This window comes from Typopeltis vanoorti, chromosome 23, assembly GCF_054136105.1.
Source record: "Typopeltis vanoorti isolate ZY-2024b chromosome 23, IOZ_Tvanoo_1.0, whole genome shotgun sequence".
In the NCBI taxonomy this organism is placed as follows: domain Eukaryota; kingdom Metazoa; phylum Arthropoda; class Arachnida; order Uropygi; family Thelyphonidae; genus Typopeltis; species Typopeltis vanoorti.
Window position 1 is genome coordinate 47815666 of NC_143571.1, and position 23039 is coordinate 47838704.

The 23039-nt window shown below is 37.1% G+C and overlaps 1 protein-coding gene across 3 annotated transcripts in view; it reads right to left on the minus strand.

The window, feature by feature from the left end:
• Positions 1–23039, minus strand: part of LOC150093822 (protein lifeguard 2-like) — a 355713-nt gene that overhangs the window by 33353 nt on the left and 299321 nt on the right. For all 3 annotated transcript variants that reach the window (XM_090413186.1, XM_090413185.1, XM_090413187.1), the window contains one exon: positions 9188–9275. In XM_090413186.1, coding sequence (XP_090269312.1) covers positions 9188–9275 — 88 coding nt within the window. The remainder of the gene's footprint in view (positions 1–9187; positions 9276–23039) is intronic.

Consider the following 23039-nt stretch of genomic DNA (forward strand, 5'->3'; position numbering starts at 1 on the left):
CAAATCACCTTCTACCATATCTGAATTAAACAACATATCACTCCTGTAATTTTGTGGCAAAAAAAAAAAAAAAAAAAAAAAAAAAAAAAAAAAAAAAAATCAGAATTCTGGTCCTAATGACATCTCTCCAATTATTCTCAAACACTTTCAAGAGCTAACACCTGTCCTGTATCATCTTTACAATCTTTTTATACATAGCTCGTACTTATCCAAATGTGTAGAAGCAATCAAATATCCAGCTAAATCCAAAGAAAAGAAAGGAAGAAGTCTACCATCAAACTACTGACTAATCATATCACCTAATTTCTCTCCAAAATACTGGAGAAAGCATCAATTGCAAACTTCTCCACTGTCTAGAAGTCCACCAATTAATCAGTGACCACCAGTATGGATTTTGCCATTCAAGATTCACAGCTAACCTCATAACTTACATCCACCACCACTGAACACATGGAAAAGCTTGTGCTGTCAGTCTTGACATTTCCTGAGCTTAAGATCGTGCCTGACATCAAGGTCTGCTAAACAAATTGCCATTCTTTGGTCTACCTGACCCTTAGTAAATGGATAGCTTTCTCTCTGGTCATTCACTGCATGTCATGGTGGATGGCTGCATTGATGGTGCAGCTCTTTGAGCTGCACCATCAATGCAGGCATGCCCTGGGGCTGTCTTATCACCTACTCTCTTTCTGTACATAAATGACCTACTCGCAATCACTACTAATCATATTCACAGATCATTGTACTCTTCATTCATTCTACTCATTTGACAAACAATGCAGTGCTTGGACATCCCGGGCTTCAATATCAAGAGCCTTAAGCATTGATCTATGAACCATTCAATGCCTTCAAAATGCAATCTTGCCTTTTTTCCTTGTCTTTTTTAATTTATCTATTTAACTGAAAAAGATATTTCAATTAAATTAAACTGGCAAAGAAATTATATTCTTGTTTAATCCTTTATTCAAGTGTAAACAAATAGAGTTTGCATGTGAAGTATCTCCATTACTAAGTGACTTGTATGTACAGGCTAATGACTTCCAATTAATTACCTTAATATTCCATAATACAAAGAACATTCTTTCAAACATGTATAATACTATGCGTTATGGACACTAATCAGACCTGCCACTTTCGACCTTTACTGAGGTCTCATCAGTGGGAGCCAGACCCAGAAAAGATACCAAGGCTGAAGAAGTAATGCACAAGTCATATTTCCTCATACAATAGCGAAAATGTTTATCACATTATTTGTCATGAAAATACTTCACGCACACAAACTTTGTTTGCTTACACTTGGATAAAGGATTAAAGAAGAATATAAATTTCTTAGCCAGTCTAATTTAAATTTATAACCAAGTGAATAAACTTTCTACAAACAGACCTCAGTTCACCTACCTTTACCCTCAGTAATACACGCATTACTAGACAGGATCAGATCTCTTTGCCTAGACTAACATTTACCTCTAATCTCTCCTGGCATACATCACATCAATAGCTTCCTCAGCATCCACAAAACTAGTCATTCTCCTTCATTCAAGATGCTATTTTACACCCACCCAACTCTTATCTCCGTGCAAATCCCAAATCTACCCATTAATCAGTGACTCTTAGAACACTGCTCACATGTTGGGGCAGGTGCACCTGAACTTCCTTTAATATTCTTGATGTTGTCCAGAGGACAGCAAATTCAACTCACAGATGATCCCTCTCTTACAGATTCTCTTCAACCTCTATCTCACAGGTGAAATTTTTCAGCACTGTCTGTTCTATGAGTACTTCTATGTAACCATCATTACTCCACTGTTGCACCTGTTAATACTAGAGCAGCAGCTACACAGCATTCATGTTCAGTGCAACTCACTGAACTTGATTCTCCTCTTTTTGCACATGTAACACTCTGTCCTCTGTAACAGCCTTCCTCATGAAGTATTTTCAAACAGCTACAGCCTGCAACTCAGCAAAAAAAAAAAAAAAAAAAAAGGGATAAAGTCAGCATACCTCTATCTCAGTTCTTACGTGTATCCCCACAAAACATAGCACTAATGCGCTTATAGGCCCTTTGATTTCTCGTGTATGAGATCAATATAAAATATATTACCATAACCCCATAGTTATCCCTTATTCTATGACTACTTATGCAGTGAAAAGGTTCTAGATCAATCATGTTTCTATCATGTCTTCTCTTTTCTGTCTATCAGCTGAACTCTGTAATCTACCTACCTTCAATCTATCATCATAAGGAGCATTCTACAGACTTGTCACTATCCTAGTCACTCACCTGGATCATCTCCACCACTTTCTCATCTGCAGAAAATTCAGGTGGTCAAACCTATGTACAGCAGTCAAGACATAGCCATATGGAGAAAAAAAAATTTTTTTTTCTTCTCTAAAGATGAATAATAACCTCCACATCTCTACTTGTCAATGTGTTCTTTAACATCCAAATGATCCTTTGAACCATTTTGCCCATCTAAATATGGCATCTGAAGTTCAGCCTCCTTGTCCAACCTACAATCAATTTTCTGCAGTCCAATTCTCTCAGCAAAATACAACTCATATCCAGAAGACAAGTTCCAAATTGGTTGTAAATAAATGAAATGACAACATTTTCAATATCACTTTACTATCAAAAGTTTACACATACTGTCAAGTAGTTCTCCACATATTCTTCCCTATACTGAGCCAAAATTTTATGTCAGGATACATGTTTTTGTATCCCCTTGTCAAAGTAGTCTGCCACAAGCATTTTGACCCAATCCTGCATGGCCATCTTCATACCATTACTGCTGTTGAATTATTAAACTATTAAAAATCTTTCAAGTGGAGGAAAAAAACTTAAGTTAGTGATGCAAGATCAGGGCTATAGGATGCATGTTAGAAAACTTCCTGGCCAAACTGTTTCAACTGGCACATATGCGTGCACCATTGTGTGGTTTTGCATTCTTGTGAATTAAAGCAACTCTAGAGTTGTTGAAACAAAAGACAAGGTCTCTCACACTGCTACAATTCCCCCCCCCCTTTTAAAGTCTCACAGTAAACATGCATTTATTGTTGTTCCTTGATGCATAAAGTCAATGAGCAAAAACTCATGTCCTATAACATGGTGCATGTGATCTTCCTGGAGGAAAATGTCTGCGTTAATTTAACATCTTTACCTTTTAAGATCCATTATGCTGCCATTCATAAATTCATCTTTCCTTCAGAAAAGATCCTATGATACATTCTCACTATTCTCTCAACTCATGGCATTCTCTCCATACACTAAACTTACTAATAAACTTCAGCCAGACACAATTTTTGGTATTCAAAAATTTAATCACTGAAATGTAATATCACAAATGGCAGGATTTTTGGATTTTGTACTCATTTCAAAAATGACAGTAAACTTAACAGATGGAAACTGACAAGATATCCATTGTACATGAATACTTCTTGACCCCTATGACATCACTATGCAAGGCATATCCCCACTCCTGGACTAACATCAAAGTATGCATAATCAAAACTTTAGTTTCTGAACATGCCCTGCATAGCTTAAAATCTTTATATCCCAAAGTGCATAACCCACTCTATCACACACTAAAATGACAATCATTATTATGTGTCCATGCTATCAAACTGTTTAAATCATCCAGCAGAATATCTATCACTTTAATTAGCTATTGTTTTTTGAGATCTGACATCATCAGAAAACAAACAAAGCAACTGAAACAAAACTTTCCAGGTATTTTAAAGGTACTTCTAAGATCAAATTGTAAAATTATGGTGGGGTCTCTAATCTAATCCTGTTGTTACTGCGCCATTGTAAAATTATGAGTTTTTTCTTATATATCCTTATCCTGGATTTTTATTTTGCCTTTTGTAATCGGGGGATTTTATTTTATAATATTGTCACTTAATCTTACACGTTCCTCTTTTTTTTCTGTAGATTCCAACCTTCTGTATTCTATACTCTTTCTACCTGAGAGCAATGGAAAAATTTATTTAGATTTTTTTGACTGCGTCATCCATGCCTCAATATGGTGCAAGAAATATAGTACTTCCAGTAGGTTATTAAATCTCCCACAACAAAAATCTCTTAATCGTCCGCAAGTTAATCGTTTGCTTTGCAGTCCTGGACCTTTTCTCACTTACCATTTATATCAATGTTTCCCGCTTATTCTAGCTATTCGCGTTCCTATACATGCAAATTTTTCCAATTTGTACAACCTATTCTTATAGCTTCGCACAGTCAAAACAAAACAATAATTTAACTCACATGGGCTGTCTTCTGTTGGGTTGCACTCTCGGATTCCATTGGCTGTGACCTCCTATATTTTCTTTTCTTCGTCTCGTGTTTTCGATCTCTCCTCCTTCAGATCCTTGGGATACCGGCCGTTCATCAGGTTGTCTCGTGGGATGTGGATGACGATTTATCGGCGTGTTGATACACCGGCGAAGGGTCGCAAATTGTCAGGGCCTTCATGGACTTAGATAAGCGGAACAGCACATTGACAAGTTCGGCAGTACCTCAGCTGATTCGTCCCCTGGTCAGCTACGCTTCTCGGCTGAATGACGGCTCGCGGCATGGCTTCCCTCCTTGTCATGTCAGGACATCACTCTCAGGCCTTCTATCACATCGTCTCCACTTATGCTCGTTTCTTCTCTGTGCCAAAAAAAAAAAAAACTCTGTGTTTCTGGAAGTCCCATCTTATATTTCATCAGTTTCGAGACCCTAGGTTCAGTTTTCTAAACCCCGTGCACTCCTTGCGTGCACTTACACGAACCCCCTTACATTGTCATATGATTCCTGGTTTCTGGAACCTTCGACAAGCCCTTTCTTCTCCGTCTTCGTTGTGTTCTAATCTCATTAAGTCAGTAAGCAGAACATCCGTTTGAATTTTGCCACTCCCTTTTTGCATTGACCTTGAGGTCACTTAGGGTTGAACTCGTAAACAAACTTTCAAATGGCGTTCAGAGTGTAGAGTGTTTCCCTTATCCTTGAAAGTGTTGCATCTTTTGTTCAAAAAGATAGCTAATTCCCGTTAGGCTGTACATATGTTATACACAATACAAAAATGTTAAAAGAAAGGACTATTTACAGGTGTTCTGGGTTCTGCCTAACTGTAAAAACTCAATGCGTTCGTTATACTAAATTTATTCTTGTTGCATCGAATTTTTACAAAATCACTATAAGAGATTTATAAAAGTGGTAGCAAACCTATATTTGTGTATTATACACAAGTTACTATGTTTTGCATAACAGCGAGAAAGGAATAACAGCTTATCTGAGTTAGTGCTTTAAATGTAGTGGCTGTCACAAATTTTTCATTTCCTGGAAAGTCCCTCCCCCCAGAAAGAGTAAATTTTGCAAATAAAAAGGGAGACAACATTTGGATAGTAAAAGAAATAAAGGTAGTATTGGCCTAGGCATAAGGTAGCAACTGGCCTGAATTACATGTGATCTTTAACTAGTTTGATTATTTTTGCAACAATAAAAACCTTTTTCCAAGAAGAAAAAGCATGCTGATTTTGTATGCTACAGGCCTAACTCACCTTCAAATGAAAAGTCCTTGCTTCAAAGCTGAAGGTGAATAAATAATTCAAATCCCAGTCTATCAAAACCACGTGGCAAGTGTTTTCTTCCTTGCAGTTACACATGGAAACCATTGTAAGAGGACAGAAGGCTTTTCTTGATTAGAAAGAACAAGAAAGAATTTTTTTTTTCAGGTGTGTCAATCATAAAACTATGATTATCAGGTGTGTCAACCATTACTAACTTCAAATCAACAATTTTCCTCCAAATTAAACTGTAAACTGTCAAGATTCCAATATCAAATATCATATTCCTATCTTTTAAGAAATTTTTACTGAATAAATCAATTACATCTTGGTCTTCTTCTGGGTCTATTCCCTGCCAAACTGGAAAAGAACACTTGTTTTGCTAATCTTTTTTTCTCCCATTCCATTTAAGTGCCCATACCACCTGACATTAGCTCTACTAAATAATTCCTGAATGCTAACAATGGCAAGTTCTTTCCTAATATTCTCATTTTTAATGTGATACTGCCATTGATGCCATCTGTTCACTCCACTAATCTTCTCAGAACTCTCATATCAGACGGATCCAGTCTTTCATCAAGTATTTTATTTCTAACCATAATATCCATATCCAATTGTAACTTATGGATTAATCCATAAGTTAAAATTGGTTTGAACACCATCTTGTACACAGCTAATTTAGTGTTTTGACTAATTTCTTTCTTATTCCATATAAATTTATTTAGTTGATTTCCTACCATACCAGTTTTACTAATTCTGTTGTCTATTTCCATATTTAATTACCATTTTCAAAACTTTCAACATAGCTGAAATGTTCGACTTGTTCTATAGGTTCCACATTCAGGATATAGTTGATGTTTTCAATGTTTCTGCCTATTTTTATTGTCATTGTATTTTATTGCTGATTTTCATACATTTATTACGATAATTATTCAGTTTAGTCAGGGAATCTTGCAGACTTATACTTGATTTATTCTGAAATATATCACCACCAATTTTGGTATCAGATTTAATACCACTTTCCATCATAATGTGATCCATACAGATAATGAATAACAGTGGAGATAATGTGCACCATTCTTGCACACCTGATTTTACCTCAAACCATCTTCCTGTACCTCCAAGTCTAACTGTTTACTTACAGCTTAGAGACCATGTATTGCTTGAAATAATGTCCCATTTACATCAGAACATTATACATTCTATTACTTTACATAGTCAAGAGTTTCCATGTGCCGAAAATATAATTAGCATTTTTGTTAGTCTCAATCTAAGCATTCCGATTTGTTGATCTTGGTTGTCCTAATTTTCTAGCAGCTTTGGGAACTATAAATGTTCAGGTAGAGAACATTAGTCAGCTGCTATGATTCGGAAAGTCTCTGACTCTTGAATCTATTTTGTGTGGGAAGGTGAATTTTTTTCCATTAACTGAAAGTCCCACCTTATGTACTTTTTGATGTTCTTCCCTTTAGATAGTACCAAAACATGATAACTGTTTGTATCAGCAAAATTTATACAAATTTTAGTAGATGCCAGGGAAGGATAAGAGAAACCCCCCCCCCAAGTGTGTGGTGGGGGAGGAAAGTAGGGCAGACAAATTTCAAGTAAAGTGCAAGATACTTGATTTCCTTTAACCTCCCAAACCCAACAATAACTATTTTCTCTACAAATGATTTCTGCATCTGACAAGATATTACAGAATTCTGCATACTTAGTATGTATCTATTCAAACGTTATTTCATCATACCACCTTCTTCCCTACCCCCAATACATAATGTTGACTGATGTTGGTCATTGTGCCACTATAAACAAATTATGCACTTACTCTTAAACACTTCACTCCATGTTAGCAGGACCAGACGATCAAAATTCAGGTTTGTTCATTTTAACGAAAAACCATGTCACCTCAATATGTGATCAGCTAACTTGCTTTTCAGTTAAAAATCTGTTTTAACAAATGATTTTTGATTAAAAAAATTAGATCCTAAACAAAAAATGCTACAATATCTTGACTATCATTTTTTTCCCTCCCTCCTTTCAGGAAATAAGTAATGCATGGTATCAGCATTCCAAATAAAGAAACAAAGAAGATCACATAAAATGTGAGCATTTGTCATGCTGGTTATTCCTAGCATGAAAAACCATTTGAAAATGTGAGTTAATGCACATTTTCGACTTGTATCTATGGATAGCATTTGACTCAGCTCCAGCTTTCAATGATATTCAATGTTATGCAGTTAGGAATGACACACTTCCTAGGTTCTGATCACTCAAAAGTTAAAAAATATTCTGGCAAACGATTATATTCCGGGGTTCTTGTGGAAAGGCTTAGACGTTGGTTATGCATTTTTTAAATGATTTAAGGAAATTACAACGTCAACTAGGATATACATTAAAATAAATTTTAATATACTTCAATATTTCAGCAACGTCACATTGCCATTTTCAAGAAACTTAAGAACAAGACACGTGCACACAGGAACAGCAAACAGTAAGTGAGGAAGAAGCAGGAAGCTATTATTTCTCCTTAAGTCCTAATGGCCTCCTGCAGGCAATGTTGGTATTCTTGGGCGATTGGGCTGAGGTCTTCTGTATAGGTTTCCCAAATTTGAGGCAGTCTCATGCAGTCAGGCAGATACATTCACCAACAATCTCACCACCCCTCCTCGCAACAATATGGAGTCATTAAGACACTACACAACAGGGCTAAACTTATCTGCTCAAATGACAATGCCCTAACCACATTCTCAACACTTTCTCAGCCAATGGCTACCCCCCCAAAAAAATATTGAAACCAGTAACCCCCCCACAACAAGGATTACTCTAAATCCATCACCATACCCTATATCCGAGGCACCTTGGAAAAAATTACAAAAATCCTAAAAAAACATGACTTAACTTCTTGTTACAGACTATATAAAAAATTGGCATCCCTTATCCACTCTACTAAAGACCAACCTCCCCCTCTAAACCTACCTGGTGTATACCAGGTCCCTTGCAGCTGTAAGCTGTCCTACTTTGGCCAAACAGGCAGGACAGTCAATATCAGAATCTCAGAACACAAGGACTACATCCGGTTTCACCAATACAGCCACTCTGGTCTTGCTGACCATGCGCTGGATACCTGCCATAGAATACAGTGGAAGAAAGCTACGATAATACACCATAGTAAATACAAATATGAAAGGCTTTTCATGGAATCGGCTTCAGCCCTAAGAAACAATCCAAACCTCAACAAATTTGGCTGCATGAGACTGCCTCAAATTTGGGAAACCTACATCAGAAGACCTCAGCCCAATCGCCCAAGAATACCAACATTGCCTGCTAGGGGGGGCACCATTAGGACTTTAGGAGAAATAATAGCTTCCTGCTTCTTCCTCACTTAATGTTTGCTGTGCCTGCGTGCACGTGTCTTGTTCTTAAGTTTCTTGAAAATGGCAACGTGACATTGCCGAAATATTGAAGTATATTAAAATTTATTTTAATATATATCCTAGGTGACGTTGTAATTTCCTTAAATCATTTAGTAAAAAATATATTCCAGTGGTATGGCAAATGTATGGTGTTGTATGCTTTAATTTAGATTTAAATTGTTCAGTTGAATGGACATCATCTGTTTTGCGAACTACTATACAAACATTCTTACCTTTGAATAGCATGAGAAAATGGAAATGGCTAAACAGCAACTTGCACTTATTCCGAGGGCCATAATAACAATTTTAGTGTCATATAAACTGAAAAGAGGAAAAAACAAGAAAATGCAATTAGATTGGTATTTTCTTTTCCATTTTATGCAAAAATTATTAAAACTATTGCAATATTAGTATGAACTAGGCATTTTCACGAAGTCAACTCGTTGAGTTTAGTGCCTGGTGAAAAGAATTATAAAAATGGAAGAAAACTCACATAAAAATTTATTAATATAGAATTTTCGCCTAAGTATCATAGGCACCATCAGTACAAGACCACACAAACAGGATGGCAAATAAACAATAGCAAACAATTCTAAAAAGTGCAACCTGATTAGCTGATGCAATAAACAAATTTATTGAAACAAATTTCAGTGTGCAGGTGAGACCATGACCTTTATTCGAGGCTCAAGTAAGTTGGAAAAAGCATATTTAATTGCTAAAGTAGGATGCCTGGATTATCTAACCTTTGGCATGCAGAGTACTATAGGTTCACAGCCTCCTGTGGGGTCCAATTTTGGGTAGTATTTATGCAAACTCCTTCCTTGAAAATCCTTGAATTTATTTAGAATCTATTGAGGATAAACAATACCCCCCCCCCATATACTTCCGCTCTCATATTTGCTCATCTACTGTTACATATCACAGGCAATAGTTGTAATGCATGCTATTTTGCTCACACTTTCTATACAGACAGTTCAACCATATAATTCTTTAATACCCAATTAATGCAGATAATCTATAATGATTAGACAAGATTAAAAAAAAAACCTTCCTTTCTGACATTTTTACTTTAAATAATTTCTCAGAGACAGCAGTGCTCAACAAGAAATGTAGACCAAAACTAAGCCGCAAAATATTATTCTGAACGAAATTCATTAAACAAACTATCCACCTAAACTGAATTTACTACAGTGAGAGAAGACTATTTAAATAATTAAAAGGAATTTCTTAAACTATCAGTATAAAGAATATTTCTTCAACTTTAAAGGTATATATAATTTCAATATAATTTTTGTATTAAATTATACTGAAATTAATGTAATGGCACCCATTCATAACATAAAGCACTAGAAGAACAAAATAAATATTTCGTTGGATTTCAAACCAGCATCTTTAGAGCACAAGTTACAACTGCAGGACATATACAGCATAATTAAACTACTACAGAAAAACAATATGCAACAATCTGAGTACTGCGTGTCTTCACAACTATAATTTGCACTCTCCAAAGATGTTAGTTAATCCACCAATATTATTAAATAAGATATATAACAAATTTTTAATTAAAACATTTTGTTCTGGTGTTTATACTGTAAAGCACTAATATGAATAAATGTCAACACCTAAGTCTAATTTGTAAGATTTATTATTAAGAGAGATCTATGGAGTCAGGGACTCATCAACGAGTCCACATATTACACACACACCAGCTTTCATACTTGTTCTTGAATTCATTCACACTGCTTGCATACATAACTTCTAATGACAATAATCGATTCCAATCATGCAGACTCTATGAGAGAAAAATCTAGCTGTCACCCCCCCCCCTCTTAGAAGCATTCATTCATAACTTCCAAGGACACCTTCTTGTCCTTTCACTCATCATCATCAATTTCCTGCCATGTACCCTCAAGGGATGTACAGGATATAATAGTACTACATGAAAAATTACATCGTTACTAGCTTTCTATCTACAATTTTCCTCCAAATCAGATTGTTACTTGTCAAGACTCCAACATTATCAGATCTTATATTTCTATCATCTAAGGCATTTTGAACCGTATCAATCCACCTATATCTTGGTCTTCCTCTGGGTCGTTTTGCTGCCAACATGGCAGAAAACACTTGTTTTACTAATCTTACCTCATCCATTCTGTTTAAGTGACCATACCACCTGAGATTAGCTCTGCTAACGCATTCCTGGATGTTGACAATGTCAAGTTCTTTCCTAATATCCTCATATTTAATATGATATTGCCATTGATGCAATCTGTTCATGCCTCTAATCTTTCTCAGGACTCTCATATCCGTGGTCTCTAGTCTTTGGTCAAGGGTTTTACTTCTGACCCAGCTCTCAGATCCATAAGTTAAAACTGGTTTGAACACTGTCTTGTATACAGCTAATTTAGTGTTCCGACTAATTTCTATCTTTTTTCATATGAATTTATTCAACTGACTTCCTACCATACCAGCTTTGTTGATTCTGTTGTCTATTTCTATATTTAATTTGCCATCTTCACTAAAAATCGTGCCTAAGTAGCTGAAATGTTTTACTTGTTCCACAGGTTCTCCATTCACAACACAGTTGACATTTTCAATGTCTTTGTCTTTTTATTGCTGACCTTCATATCATATCTATTACAACAGTTATTCAATTTAGTCAAAGAATCTTGCAGACTAGTAGACGATTTATTTAGAAGTATAACATTGTCCGCATAAAGCAAAGAGCTGACATTAACATCTCCAATTTCGATATCACGTTTAATAGCACTTTCTTTCATAATGTGATCTGTATAGAAAATGAATAACAGAGGGGATAATGTACATCGTTGTATCACCAGATTTAACATTAAGCCATCTTCCTGTACTTCCTTCAATTCTAATTGCTGACTTCTAACTCAAATAAAGACTAAGTATTGCTTGATATAATGCCCCATTGCACCATATAACTGTAGCATATTGCATAGCTTCTCTCTTGGCACCTTGTCATATGCCTTTTCCAAATCGACAAAACTTAAATACAGATCTTTGTTATATTCCCATGATTTCTCCACTATTTGTCGTAAAGTGAAGAACTGATCCTGACAGCCTCTATTTGGCCGGAATCCAGCTTGTTCTTCACCAAACTTTTCTTCTACAATTCTTCTCAACCGTTTCTGAAGTATACTTGTATAGATCTTACCAGGAACACTCAGTAGTGATATACCTCTATAATTCTCACATTCAGTTTTATTTCCCTTTTTTTATACATGGGTACTATGAGAGCTATCATCTAACATCGGGAATTCATCCCTCTGTCCATGCATTCTGAACTATGCAGTGCGGCCACTGCAAGACTTTTATACCACCATACGTCAGCATTTCTGGTCGAATATCATCTACTCCTGCTGCCTTTCCACATTTCAAGCCTTTGATGGCTTTTTCTACTTCAAGTATGGATATGTATTCCTGACTGCATGCCTGGTCAGTGTTTTTTTTTTATCACTGTGCTGTCATCACTGCTTGTTTCATTTAGCAGTTTTTCAAAGTAATTACTCCATATCTCAAGGGTATCTTTTTCTCCCGTTTTCATGTCACCTTTATCATCTCTAACTCCTTTTACTGCACTCTTTCGTCCATTCCTAAGCTTTTTCAACAACCTCCAGAATATTTTGCCACCTTCTTGATATTTATTTTCTATGTTCTTGTCAGAGTCCTCCCATGACTTTTCTTTAGCTAGTTTTACACACTGTTTAGCTTTCTTACATCTGTCTCTGTATTCTCTAAGAGCACAAGCTGACTTATTTGCCAGGAACTTTTGATATGCTTTCTTCTTTTCCTTCACTGCCTCTTTAACTTCCTGTGTCCACCATGGAGTTCTAATTTTTCTATCATTGTGTCAGTTGCTTTTTCTAAAGCCTCAAAAAATTCCTCCACTTATACCTTAGTAAAACCTTCTGTGGGACCATAGGCACAAATAAGTCTCATTGTCCAGTTCCCCATTCTCATATTTGCCCACATTACTCCACTTGAGACTGACTGCCATTCAAGAAGATTAGCCTCGTATTTTGTGTTGAATATTATGGCTACTCCTTCTTTTCCTTGATTGTCATTGCCTGAATATAACATTTTGTATTTATTGCTCAGAAAGATCTCACCAGTTTTTGTCCTTTTTGTTTCAGTCACCCCTATTATGTCGATCAAGTACTTATCTAATTCCTCAGCTACCTCCATTTCTTTGTCATTCAGGCTTCTTATGTTGATAGTACCGATCTTTAAACTGGTGATGTTGAGTTGTGGTGCATTTTCAGATTTCTTCAAATAGCTGACTTTTCGCTGTTCGCCCTGGTTCCCTGGCAAAAACAAAGGGGGGGGGGCTTTGTTTAACCGGGCGACGCCCCAGCTGGCATGAAATTTTGTCATGTTGTACCATCATTTTGTATTTTGGTTTAACCAATAAGAATACAATTTGGTCAGCTAAATCCCTCCATAAAATTAAAAATTCCATCAACTGAAATCTTGTATGACCCTTTCAGTAGGTTTGTAAGTCAATCATATCACCCCCTCTTTCTCCTGTTTGCTGGTGTCTGTACTCTACAATTTCTCAATCTGTCTTCGTGATCAATATTCCAGAATCCTGATATCACTTTTAGCACTCTCCTTTGCACTCTCTCCATTGTATCAGAATCATAACACAAACCAGGAGACCAGACCTGCACACAATAGTCCAAGTGAAGACTTATCAAGGGCCTTGTAAAGAAACAAAATGACTTCCTTATCTTTACGTCAAGATTTGTTTCAGCATTGTAATTATTCTCCGAGTTGTTTTGCTATATGATCCTTGAACATGATTAACTTCCTGTCTACGAATACTCCAAGATCCCTAAGCTTGATCAGTTTCTTCTAGCATAATCCCACCAATATATATATATATATATAGTACGCCCACACTTGCTAGAGCTTCGCTTGGCTTTGTGCCAAGAATAGTTGATTCATGTTGAAGGGGAGAAAGAAATAAGGCGATGAACGAATTGGTTGCCAACACGCGAAATCACGTGCTTTATAGGTAAAATTTTCCAACTGTTATACAAGGAAAATAGTTACCACTTTAAAAATTACAATGTTCATAAAAGAAGTTAATTTTTCGACTTGTAATAATAAACAACTCATCCCACAATATGGATTGTTTGCCCTATTATCGGAATGGATTCTCTTTCTGTTGACATGCAGAAGTGTCGAGGGGGCTCATATCTGTAGGCATACCGTAATACAACATTGGATATCTGATCACACCTTACATTTATCAACATTGAAATGGCATCCAAGTTTTCGATGCCATTTCAATGTTGACCCAGAGGAAGACCAAGATATAGGTGAATTGATACGGTACAAAATGTCTTAGACGATAGAAATATAAGATCTGGTAATGTTGGAGTCTTGACAAGTAAAAGACTGATTTGGAGGAAAATTGTAGATAGGTCGTAATGATGTAAATTTTTCATATAGTACTATCATATCCTGTACACCCCTTGAGGGTACATGGCAGGAATTTGATGATGATGAAATGGCATCCACTTGCACATGCCCACAATTCAAACCTATTCAAATCATTCTGCAAGTACTGCATATCAGCAACACTCCTGATTACCCTGCTTCTTTGCATCATCAGCATATAGTTGTATGTCACCTGTCAAATTCTTTCCAATATCAATGAACAGATTAAATAACAGTGGACCAAGCACTGATCCTTGTGGAACATCACTAGTTACCTTAAATCTTGTAGACTCACACTCCCATATACCACTTTTTGATATGTTAGTCAGCCATCCTCTTATCCATGCTAATATTTTATAATCCAAACCCATATTCCCAATTTATGCAACAGTCTTCCATGCTGTATTTTGTCAAAAATCTTAGTAAAATCCAGAAGTAACATGGTATATCCATTCCCCTTGTCTAGTTCGTTCAATGGTAACATTATTATAGAATGTGAGGAAGTTTCGAAAACATGCCTCCCTTAGTAAGTCCATGCTGTTCATTGCAAAGTAGAGATTCACTGTTAACCCATTTCTGAAAGCAAGCCCTAATCAATTTTTCCAAAATCTTCACTACCACCCCTGATTTATCAGAAACTTTTTCCAAAGCAAATATGTTATGTGTCAGGTCTTCAAGTAATGCCTTAGAATACCAATGTTATACTTTGGTATTCTAAGGCATTACTAATAACTTCACCAATCCTTGTAAATCATGGTAGGTCATCCCAGAGTTTTTCTATGATTCAATGAAGATGGATGAATGAATGTGCATTCAGTTCATAAAAGGAGAAAATATTTTTTTCATTCGTGAGGATTCTCTTTTAAATGAAATTCTTCCCTGATAACAATTATTACATCTCATTTTAGATTTTCTGCTTAAACTGTAAATATAGTTATTAGAAAAAAATATAATGAATTTATCAAAATTACTAATGCTCATAAATGGAAGACATCTACGCTGCATAGAAGTCGCTATAAGTTTGAGAGACTACTTTTAGAATCAACATCGGCTATGATACATTTCCCCAACCTTTCTCATCCAATTCCTGCATAGACAAATAAGGCAAATTATCTTCCATTTTACCTGGAATATTGCACTGCATGCCCTGATATAGCCTTCTGTGAAGACATAACCTTGATCAACCTGGATACCAAAAACAGCTTCAAGATCCTGATAGTACCCATCAAAAGATGTACCTCTGAACTAACATTTGTTCTTTATCTCTATAGTGTATCATACTCAGCTAGCATCCACCCTACATCATGGAAGCAAGCTCACAGAGCTTTCAAAAAAGTTCTACCATCAATCAACTTTGCTCTCTCCTCAATATCGTCTGGTAATGGAGAAAGTCACTGCCAGTCATCTTCAACAGCCAGAGAATAATCAACTAATCAGTTACCATTGATCTAGATTCCATTAGTCAGGATTCATAGCCAATCGTCTATATCATCCACCTCTGAAGCCATAACATAGGTTTGGAGAAATGTGTGCTGTTGCAGTCATTTCCAAGATATGTGAGAGTATTTGGCACTGAAAGCTTCTCAGCAACTTGCCATCTTATGGTCTGGCTTTTGTCTTTAATTGAAATGCCAGTTTTCTGCCAGGCCATTTATACTGCATAATGGTAGAGGAAATTTTCTTCAGATTCTATTAATGCAGGCCTCTGTTATTTCACTCATCCCCTCTCATTCATGTATACATAAAGACTATTTTTTCACCAACCTCAAACTCCATCCACAGTTTTACTGATAAGAGCACTTTCCACTTATCCTACTCATACGATTTTGTACAAGTAGGACGAGTGAAAAGTGCTCTTATAATATTACACACAAATATATATATAACAGTGTCAGCCCCATGCTATCCTTCAATGGGTGGATCATAACCTACTCACAATCAATGTGTCCAAAATATTTTTCTTTTCTCTCTCACTAATAAAAAACCTAAATTACTTCTCGCCTACCTTTGATGATGTTCAGCTTGACAATTTCTCAGAATGATACTTCCCCCTGGCCTTTTCTGGCACAAACACATCACTTCTAAAAATCTTGATAACCTTTTCCACATAAGACATTACTTTCAAAGTGCAACTATTAACTATTAAATACACACATCTACCTTAGAATCTTGCTCTCACATTTGGGATAAAATCTCTCTCTCTCTAAATTCTGGTCCAGAAGAGGGCAGTTCAGCTGATTGATAGCTATTCTCTCTGGCCGCCACCACCACCTCTCCCTTCTATAAATATTTCCACAAGTGCTGTTCAACAGAAAAATCGCCAAAATTCATTGCTCCCATTCATCCTTCCATTTACTTGTGTTCTATGGAACAACCTTCCTTCAACAAAGTATTTCCCTAAAGACGACAACCTCCAGCTCTGGAAGAATAACAAGCAATTACTTTTCTCTCGACTACTGCGTACACACACAGCACTGATTTGCTGTAGACTTTGCAGCCTCTCGTGGAGATTCATAAAAAAGCAATTTGAAAATGAATAATAGCAAAAAAAGTATAAGCATAATAAGACCCAGATGACAGAAAATGATAGTTACAGAGATAGAATGCAAAGAGTATTGCATTTTCAGGAAAGACAGAGGGATGAGAACAGGAGGTAGGGTATTGCTGATGATAGTTGAAAAACTTCAACCAAGAAAATTAGTTAAAGACGATTTTAGGTCCAAATGAGATGATTCATTTGAGACCATCTGGTGCAAGATAGATGTCAACAAGACAAAACATCTTGTTGGTTTTAATGCGATAGACCAGAAGGTCCACAGGAAGATGTGGATACCATGCATCAGCAAATTAACACGAGTGCAAGACAAGCAATGATTATGAGGTACTTCAACTATGGGAGACATGGCAGGAAGGAAGTGGAATTTATACAGTTGCCAAGGGATAATCACTGGAAACAGCATATCATGGAGGTGACCAGGTGTATTCTCTGTCAAGAAAGGGTTGCTGTAAAGCTGGTAATTATGAAAGAATTAGGAGGCATCTTGGAGCAGTGCAATGACTTATGAAGATACAAGAAAACAATGTGAGTAGTGCATGGGAAGTGGTCAGGGATTGAGAGAAGCAGTATCAGACTGAATATTCACAGTCAGGAGGACAAACCGAATGGAGGTTAAGTGGATGAGCAAAGATATAAAGCAACAGCTTAGGAAAAACAAACAAAAAAAAAAACACGAAGAGAAGATAAAGAAAGCAGTGATCAACATACTCATGAGTAGCAGTGCAAGGTGCAAGCAAGAAGGTTAACTAATATGGCAAGAAAGGCCAAAATCAGATTATGAGAAAAAATTAGCTAAGCAAGCCAAAGTAAATTTAAAAGTTATATCCATTATGTAGTAAGTAAGAGAGGAGAATGATTATGAAGAATGACTAATCAATGCTGATGACTGGAAAGTGACAGAAGCAAAAGAAATAGTTGAGTTGGTGAGTGATCACTTTGCAAAGATGTGTCATCTAAGTGGAGGATTTTGCAGTTGCTGATGTGACAGACTGATGTCAGAAATGAAGTAGATAGATGAACAGGAGGTGCTCAGCAAATTTGGAGGGAGGGGGGAATGAACACAGCAGTAGAAATGGATGGCATGTTGGCTCATGTTCTCTTGCACATTCACATAGCACATAAGTGCTTCATCAGTGCCTATGATGAAGTTGCTTAATCTTAAGTCTCAGCTCTGGCAAGGTTCCAAGGGAGTGGGAAAAAATGGGCAAGATAGTAGATAGTTCCATTACATAAAGGCAGCTTCAAGACAGAAGTAGCAAATTACAGAACCAATTTTAACATCTGGAGTGACAGTTAAAGCATTGGAAAAGTTTGGTTAAAGGTAAAATCAAACAATGGTCAATAGGAATACAATAATGTATGGTGCACAGAATGGATTTGTAAAAGGTAGTGTTGGATTCTGAATGAGGAGAACTGGAAATTATTAATACTTCATTCAGAGTCCAACATAATCTACCATTCCCTAAGCCAAATTTGCTCATCAGACTAATAATATGCTATTCATATGATTTCTTTCAAGTTATGTTTATTAATATTTATTTGTTCATTTATTATTTTGATATGAAGTACAGTTGTAAAAACTATGTATTAAATATTATTAATATTATTATTATTGTTCCGGGAAACTCCAAGGAGTCGACAGACTCATCGAGGGAGGCCCTAACATCATGTCAAGAACAACTATTCAACATTCACACAGTATCTATCATACCTTGCCTTGAACTCATTCACGGTCGTAGCACCCACAACAGACTCTGGAAGCTTATTCCACTCATTTACCACTCTCCAAGTAAAGAACCTAGCTCTAACACCCTTGTCAACCACGCTCTTGCCCAGCTTCCATGCATGGCCCCTAGTCCTCCCACCACCAGTCATATTTTCAAAAATATCTTCTGGATCAATCCTATAAAAACCCTTCAGTAATTTGAATGTCTCAATCATATCACCCCTCCTTCGCCTATCGTCCAATTTCTGCAACCCACAAATCTTCAACCTATTCTCATAAGGTTCATTCCACAGACCTGCTATCATCTTGGTCACTCGTCTCTGGACCCTCTCCACTTCCTCCCCATCACGAAGAAACCCTGGTGCCCATAGCTGGGCACAGAAGTCCAGATGGGGTCTTATCAAGGCTCGATACAGAGGAACAAGAACTTGTTCGTCTCTGCATGTTAAAGTATTTTTCAGAAGCCAAGTGATTTGGTGAGCTGTTTTAGTTACTTTTGCAATGTGCCCCCTAAACTTCAACTCCCTATCCACCAACACTCCCAAATCCCTGGCCTCATCAATCTCCTGGAGTATGATTCCACCAATGCGATATACTGCTGCTATTCATTTCACCCCAAAGTGCATAACCTTACACTTTGCCACATTAAATTGACATCCATTTTTCCTAGCCCAGTCCTCCAAACTATCCAAATCATCCTGTAAAATTTTGACATCTTGTGCACTCACAATTGCTCTACCCAACTTTGCATCATCAGCAAACAAGTGAACACTTCCTCTCAGATCCTTTCCAATATCATTGATGAACAAATTGAAAAGCAGTGGTCCAAGAACAGAGCCCTGTGGCACTCCACTAGTCACAAGACGTCTTTTAGACTCCACTCCTGAATAAACCACTCTTTGATATCTCTCCTTCAACCACCCTCTTATCCATCTCACCAACCCTATATCTATACCCATCTGCTCCAGTTTACTGATTAGGGTTCCATGTGGTATCCTATCAAAGGCCTTGGCAAGGTCCAGTAGTATCACTGTAAACCCATTACCCCTATCCAGTTCAGCCGTCACTGTGTTATAAAACGTGAGAAAGTTACTGAGGCATGATCTACCCTTCACAAAACCATGTTGTCCCCCATACAATATCCCATTTTCATCTATCCAATCCTGTATTCTTTTCTTGACTAATTTCTCTAAGACCTTGACAATGATTCCTGATATGCTAATCGGTCGGTAATTTACAACAGCAGTCTTGGAACCACCTTTATGCAGTGGAACTATTTTCCCCTCTTTCCACCCGCTCAGGACCAACCCAGACCCGAGACTCAAATTAAACAAAATGGTCAAGGGCACTGACAATTCATTAGCTGCTTCTCATACAACACGAGCTGGTATACCATCCAATCCCACAGATGTATTGACATTGAGGTTATGCAATAGACTACTCACCTCCACTTCATTAACCACAATTCCCGTATAATCTACTGGTTTATTCGTTTCTGCAATGTCACCACCTGGATGATATACTTTTGCAAAGTGCTCACTCAGTAACTCAACTATCTCAACTGATTCAGTTACCTCCCTACCATCGGCATTCTTTAAAATCAATCTGCCATGTACATTTTTCCTTTTACTTGCTACATATCTAAAAAACTGTTTAGGATTCTCTTTAGCCTGCATGGCCAATGTTCTTTCGTAATCCTTTTTTGCTTTTCTTACCACACTCGTCACCCTTCTGGCCTGCGCTTTATACCGTTCGTGTGCCTGCCGGTCACCCTTCTCCTTAAATTCCCTCCATAGTTGTTTCTTTTTTTGCAACTCAAGCTTAATGGTGTTATTCATCCATTTAACCCCTACCTGATTTATTATTCGGACTCTAGGTATACAGTCAGCCATTGCTTCATGCAAGCACTTCTTAACTACCTCCCATGCACTATTAACTTCTAGTCCTTGCAGTTGTACATGCCATGGCATTGAACCAATCAAACTCCTAAGCTTGTCATACTTTCCAGCCCGATAATTCCACATGTACCCTGTCTTAATTGAAAATTCTACACCTTTAGCCACCTCCCAAGTTAAGACCCTATGATCACTCTCACCGATTGGTGGCAATGTGGTCATATTTGTTACAGCCAAATCCTCAGATGTAATTACTAGGTCAAGCACTCTCTGACCCCTAGTATTTTCCATTACATGCTGTCGCAGATAGTTATCCCTTAATAACCGCATAAAATCCAGTTCCTTCCTCCCGTGTGTCCTCTCCTCACTCCAATTAATGCGACCATAGTTGAAATCTCCCATAATAATCACCCTCCTTCCACCCATTTCTTCTATTTGCTTGTGCATACTGTCACCACCATCTTTTCCATCACCTGGTCTATAGCAGCACCCAATTGTATATTTAGTTCTGCTAGCCACAATCTCACACCAAATGGCCTCAAATGTACTCTTTTCTCTATCCTGCAATTCAACTTCTATTCTCCTTGGCTGGAGCTCATCAGCTATCATCAACAATACTCCTCCTCTCATTTTATTCTCTCTGTCATTCCTGAACACACTATACCCATCACATTCAATCCCACTAGTTATATCATCTACAGTCAGCCATGTTTCACTAATACCTATAACCTGTGGTCTGGAAGTGCCAACCATAGCCAAAAACTCTTCCTTCTTGTTCCTAATACTCCTAGTATTAGTGTACATGAATTTAAGACCCCCATTAGCCCCAACCCTACCTTGATGCCTTATATTAACTATCCCACTCAGATTTGTTGACCTTATTTGCTCTGGCATATTATATTCATTCTTACATTCAACTGCCTCCATAAGGACTGTATCTCTACTCCCCCCCCCCTAACAAATCTAGTTTCCCTGAATTTGCACATCCACTACATTCAGCAACACTTTCTCAAGTCTTCTTACACCGTAACCATTCAAATGCAAGCCATCCATCTTATATAGATCCTTTCGCCCATCAAACTCACTCCACACATCCACAAATTCCACACCACTTGTCATACATAACCCACGCATAAAGTCATTCACAATTATAGCCCTCCTTTTAAACATTTCACTGTCATACCGTGGCAAAAGACTAATCATTCTAACTCTCTCACTCTTTTCTTTTGCTACCTCAAACAATTCATTCAGGTCTTCTATCATTTCCATTTTATCTCCTTTCAAATCATTCGTACCTGCCACAACAATCATTTCTTCCACCCTTTCCTTTTGCTCTCTAATAGACGCAGTTAGGTCCTTTATGGTCGCACCAGGTTGGTATGATTTTGTCAAATCCTCTACTAACACACCTCGTACTAACGAGTCTCCATACAGCACTCTATCCTTCATTTTGTTCATGTTCACATTCATACGTCTATTTTTCCTGTCATACCTTTTATTATTGGTTGGTTCATTCAGTCTACTTTTGTTCATGCACTCTAACTGCTGTTTTGCTCTTTCTATCGCACTATTCAACAACGCGATCTCACTCAATGCATCTATCTCATCTTTTTTGTTCTCTGAGAAACCATTTATACTATCATTCAGACTTTCTACATTCACACTCTCACAATTTTCATGTACAACCTTGCCGTTTCTTGTCATATCCCTATTTCCTTCATTCTGAAGGTTGACAAAAATATCACACTCACGATCCGAAATACACTTCAATTCCTCATACTCCCTACATTTTCTACACTATATTGCTTGTATATTATGAAATTAATATTACTAAAGCAGATAAATACTGTAAAACATGCAATCTTATTATGCTATTAGTAAAAACTAATATTCCAAGTAATTCTTCAAAATAAGACTTGATTGGTGGTTGTGATAAATTATGTTATTTTTAGCCAGCGTGTGCTTTAGCGTGAGTTACTGTACAGTATGCAAGAAGCAAGTTCGGTATCAACAAAACCAGTTAGAACCAGATTTTGGCAGGAAAGGAGAGTAGGATGTCATGAGCAGTACATGAAAAAATAGTAACACAGGGGAGAGAAATAGCCTGGGGATTGAACGGAGTAGGAAGGACTGGGAATCGCTCTGTATTTTGACTTATCTTTCTTTGAGCTCTTATTCTTTTAGAATTCCAATCGCCTCGCAGAAGGATAGCGTTGGACGAAAGGATAATAAGAATGAATAGGAAATATTGAAAGTTAGGCAATTACGCGCAAGAAGATAAATTCTCCCGAGTTAACTAATCAGTTACTGAAACCCAGGATTCTATAATATTTGCGTGCTTTCAAAGTGAAAGTATTCACGAGCCAAGGACTGTTTCTAGGATTCTCGATAATGAGGAAGCCATACTGTTTATACTGGTAAGGATATCTTTTCTA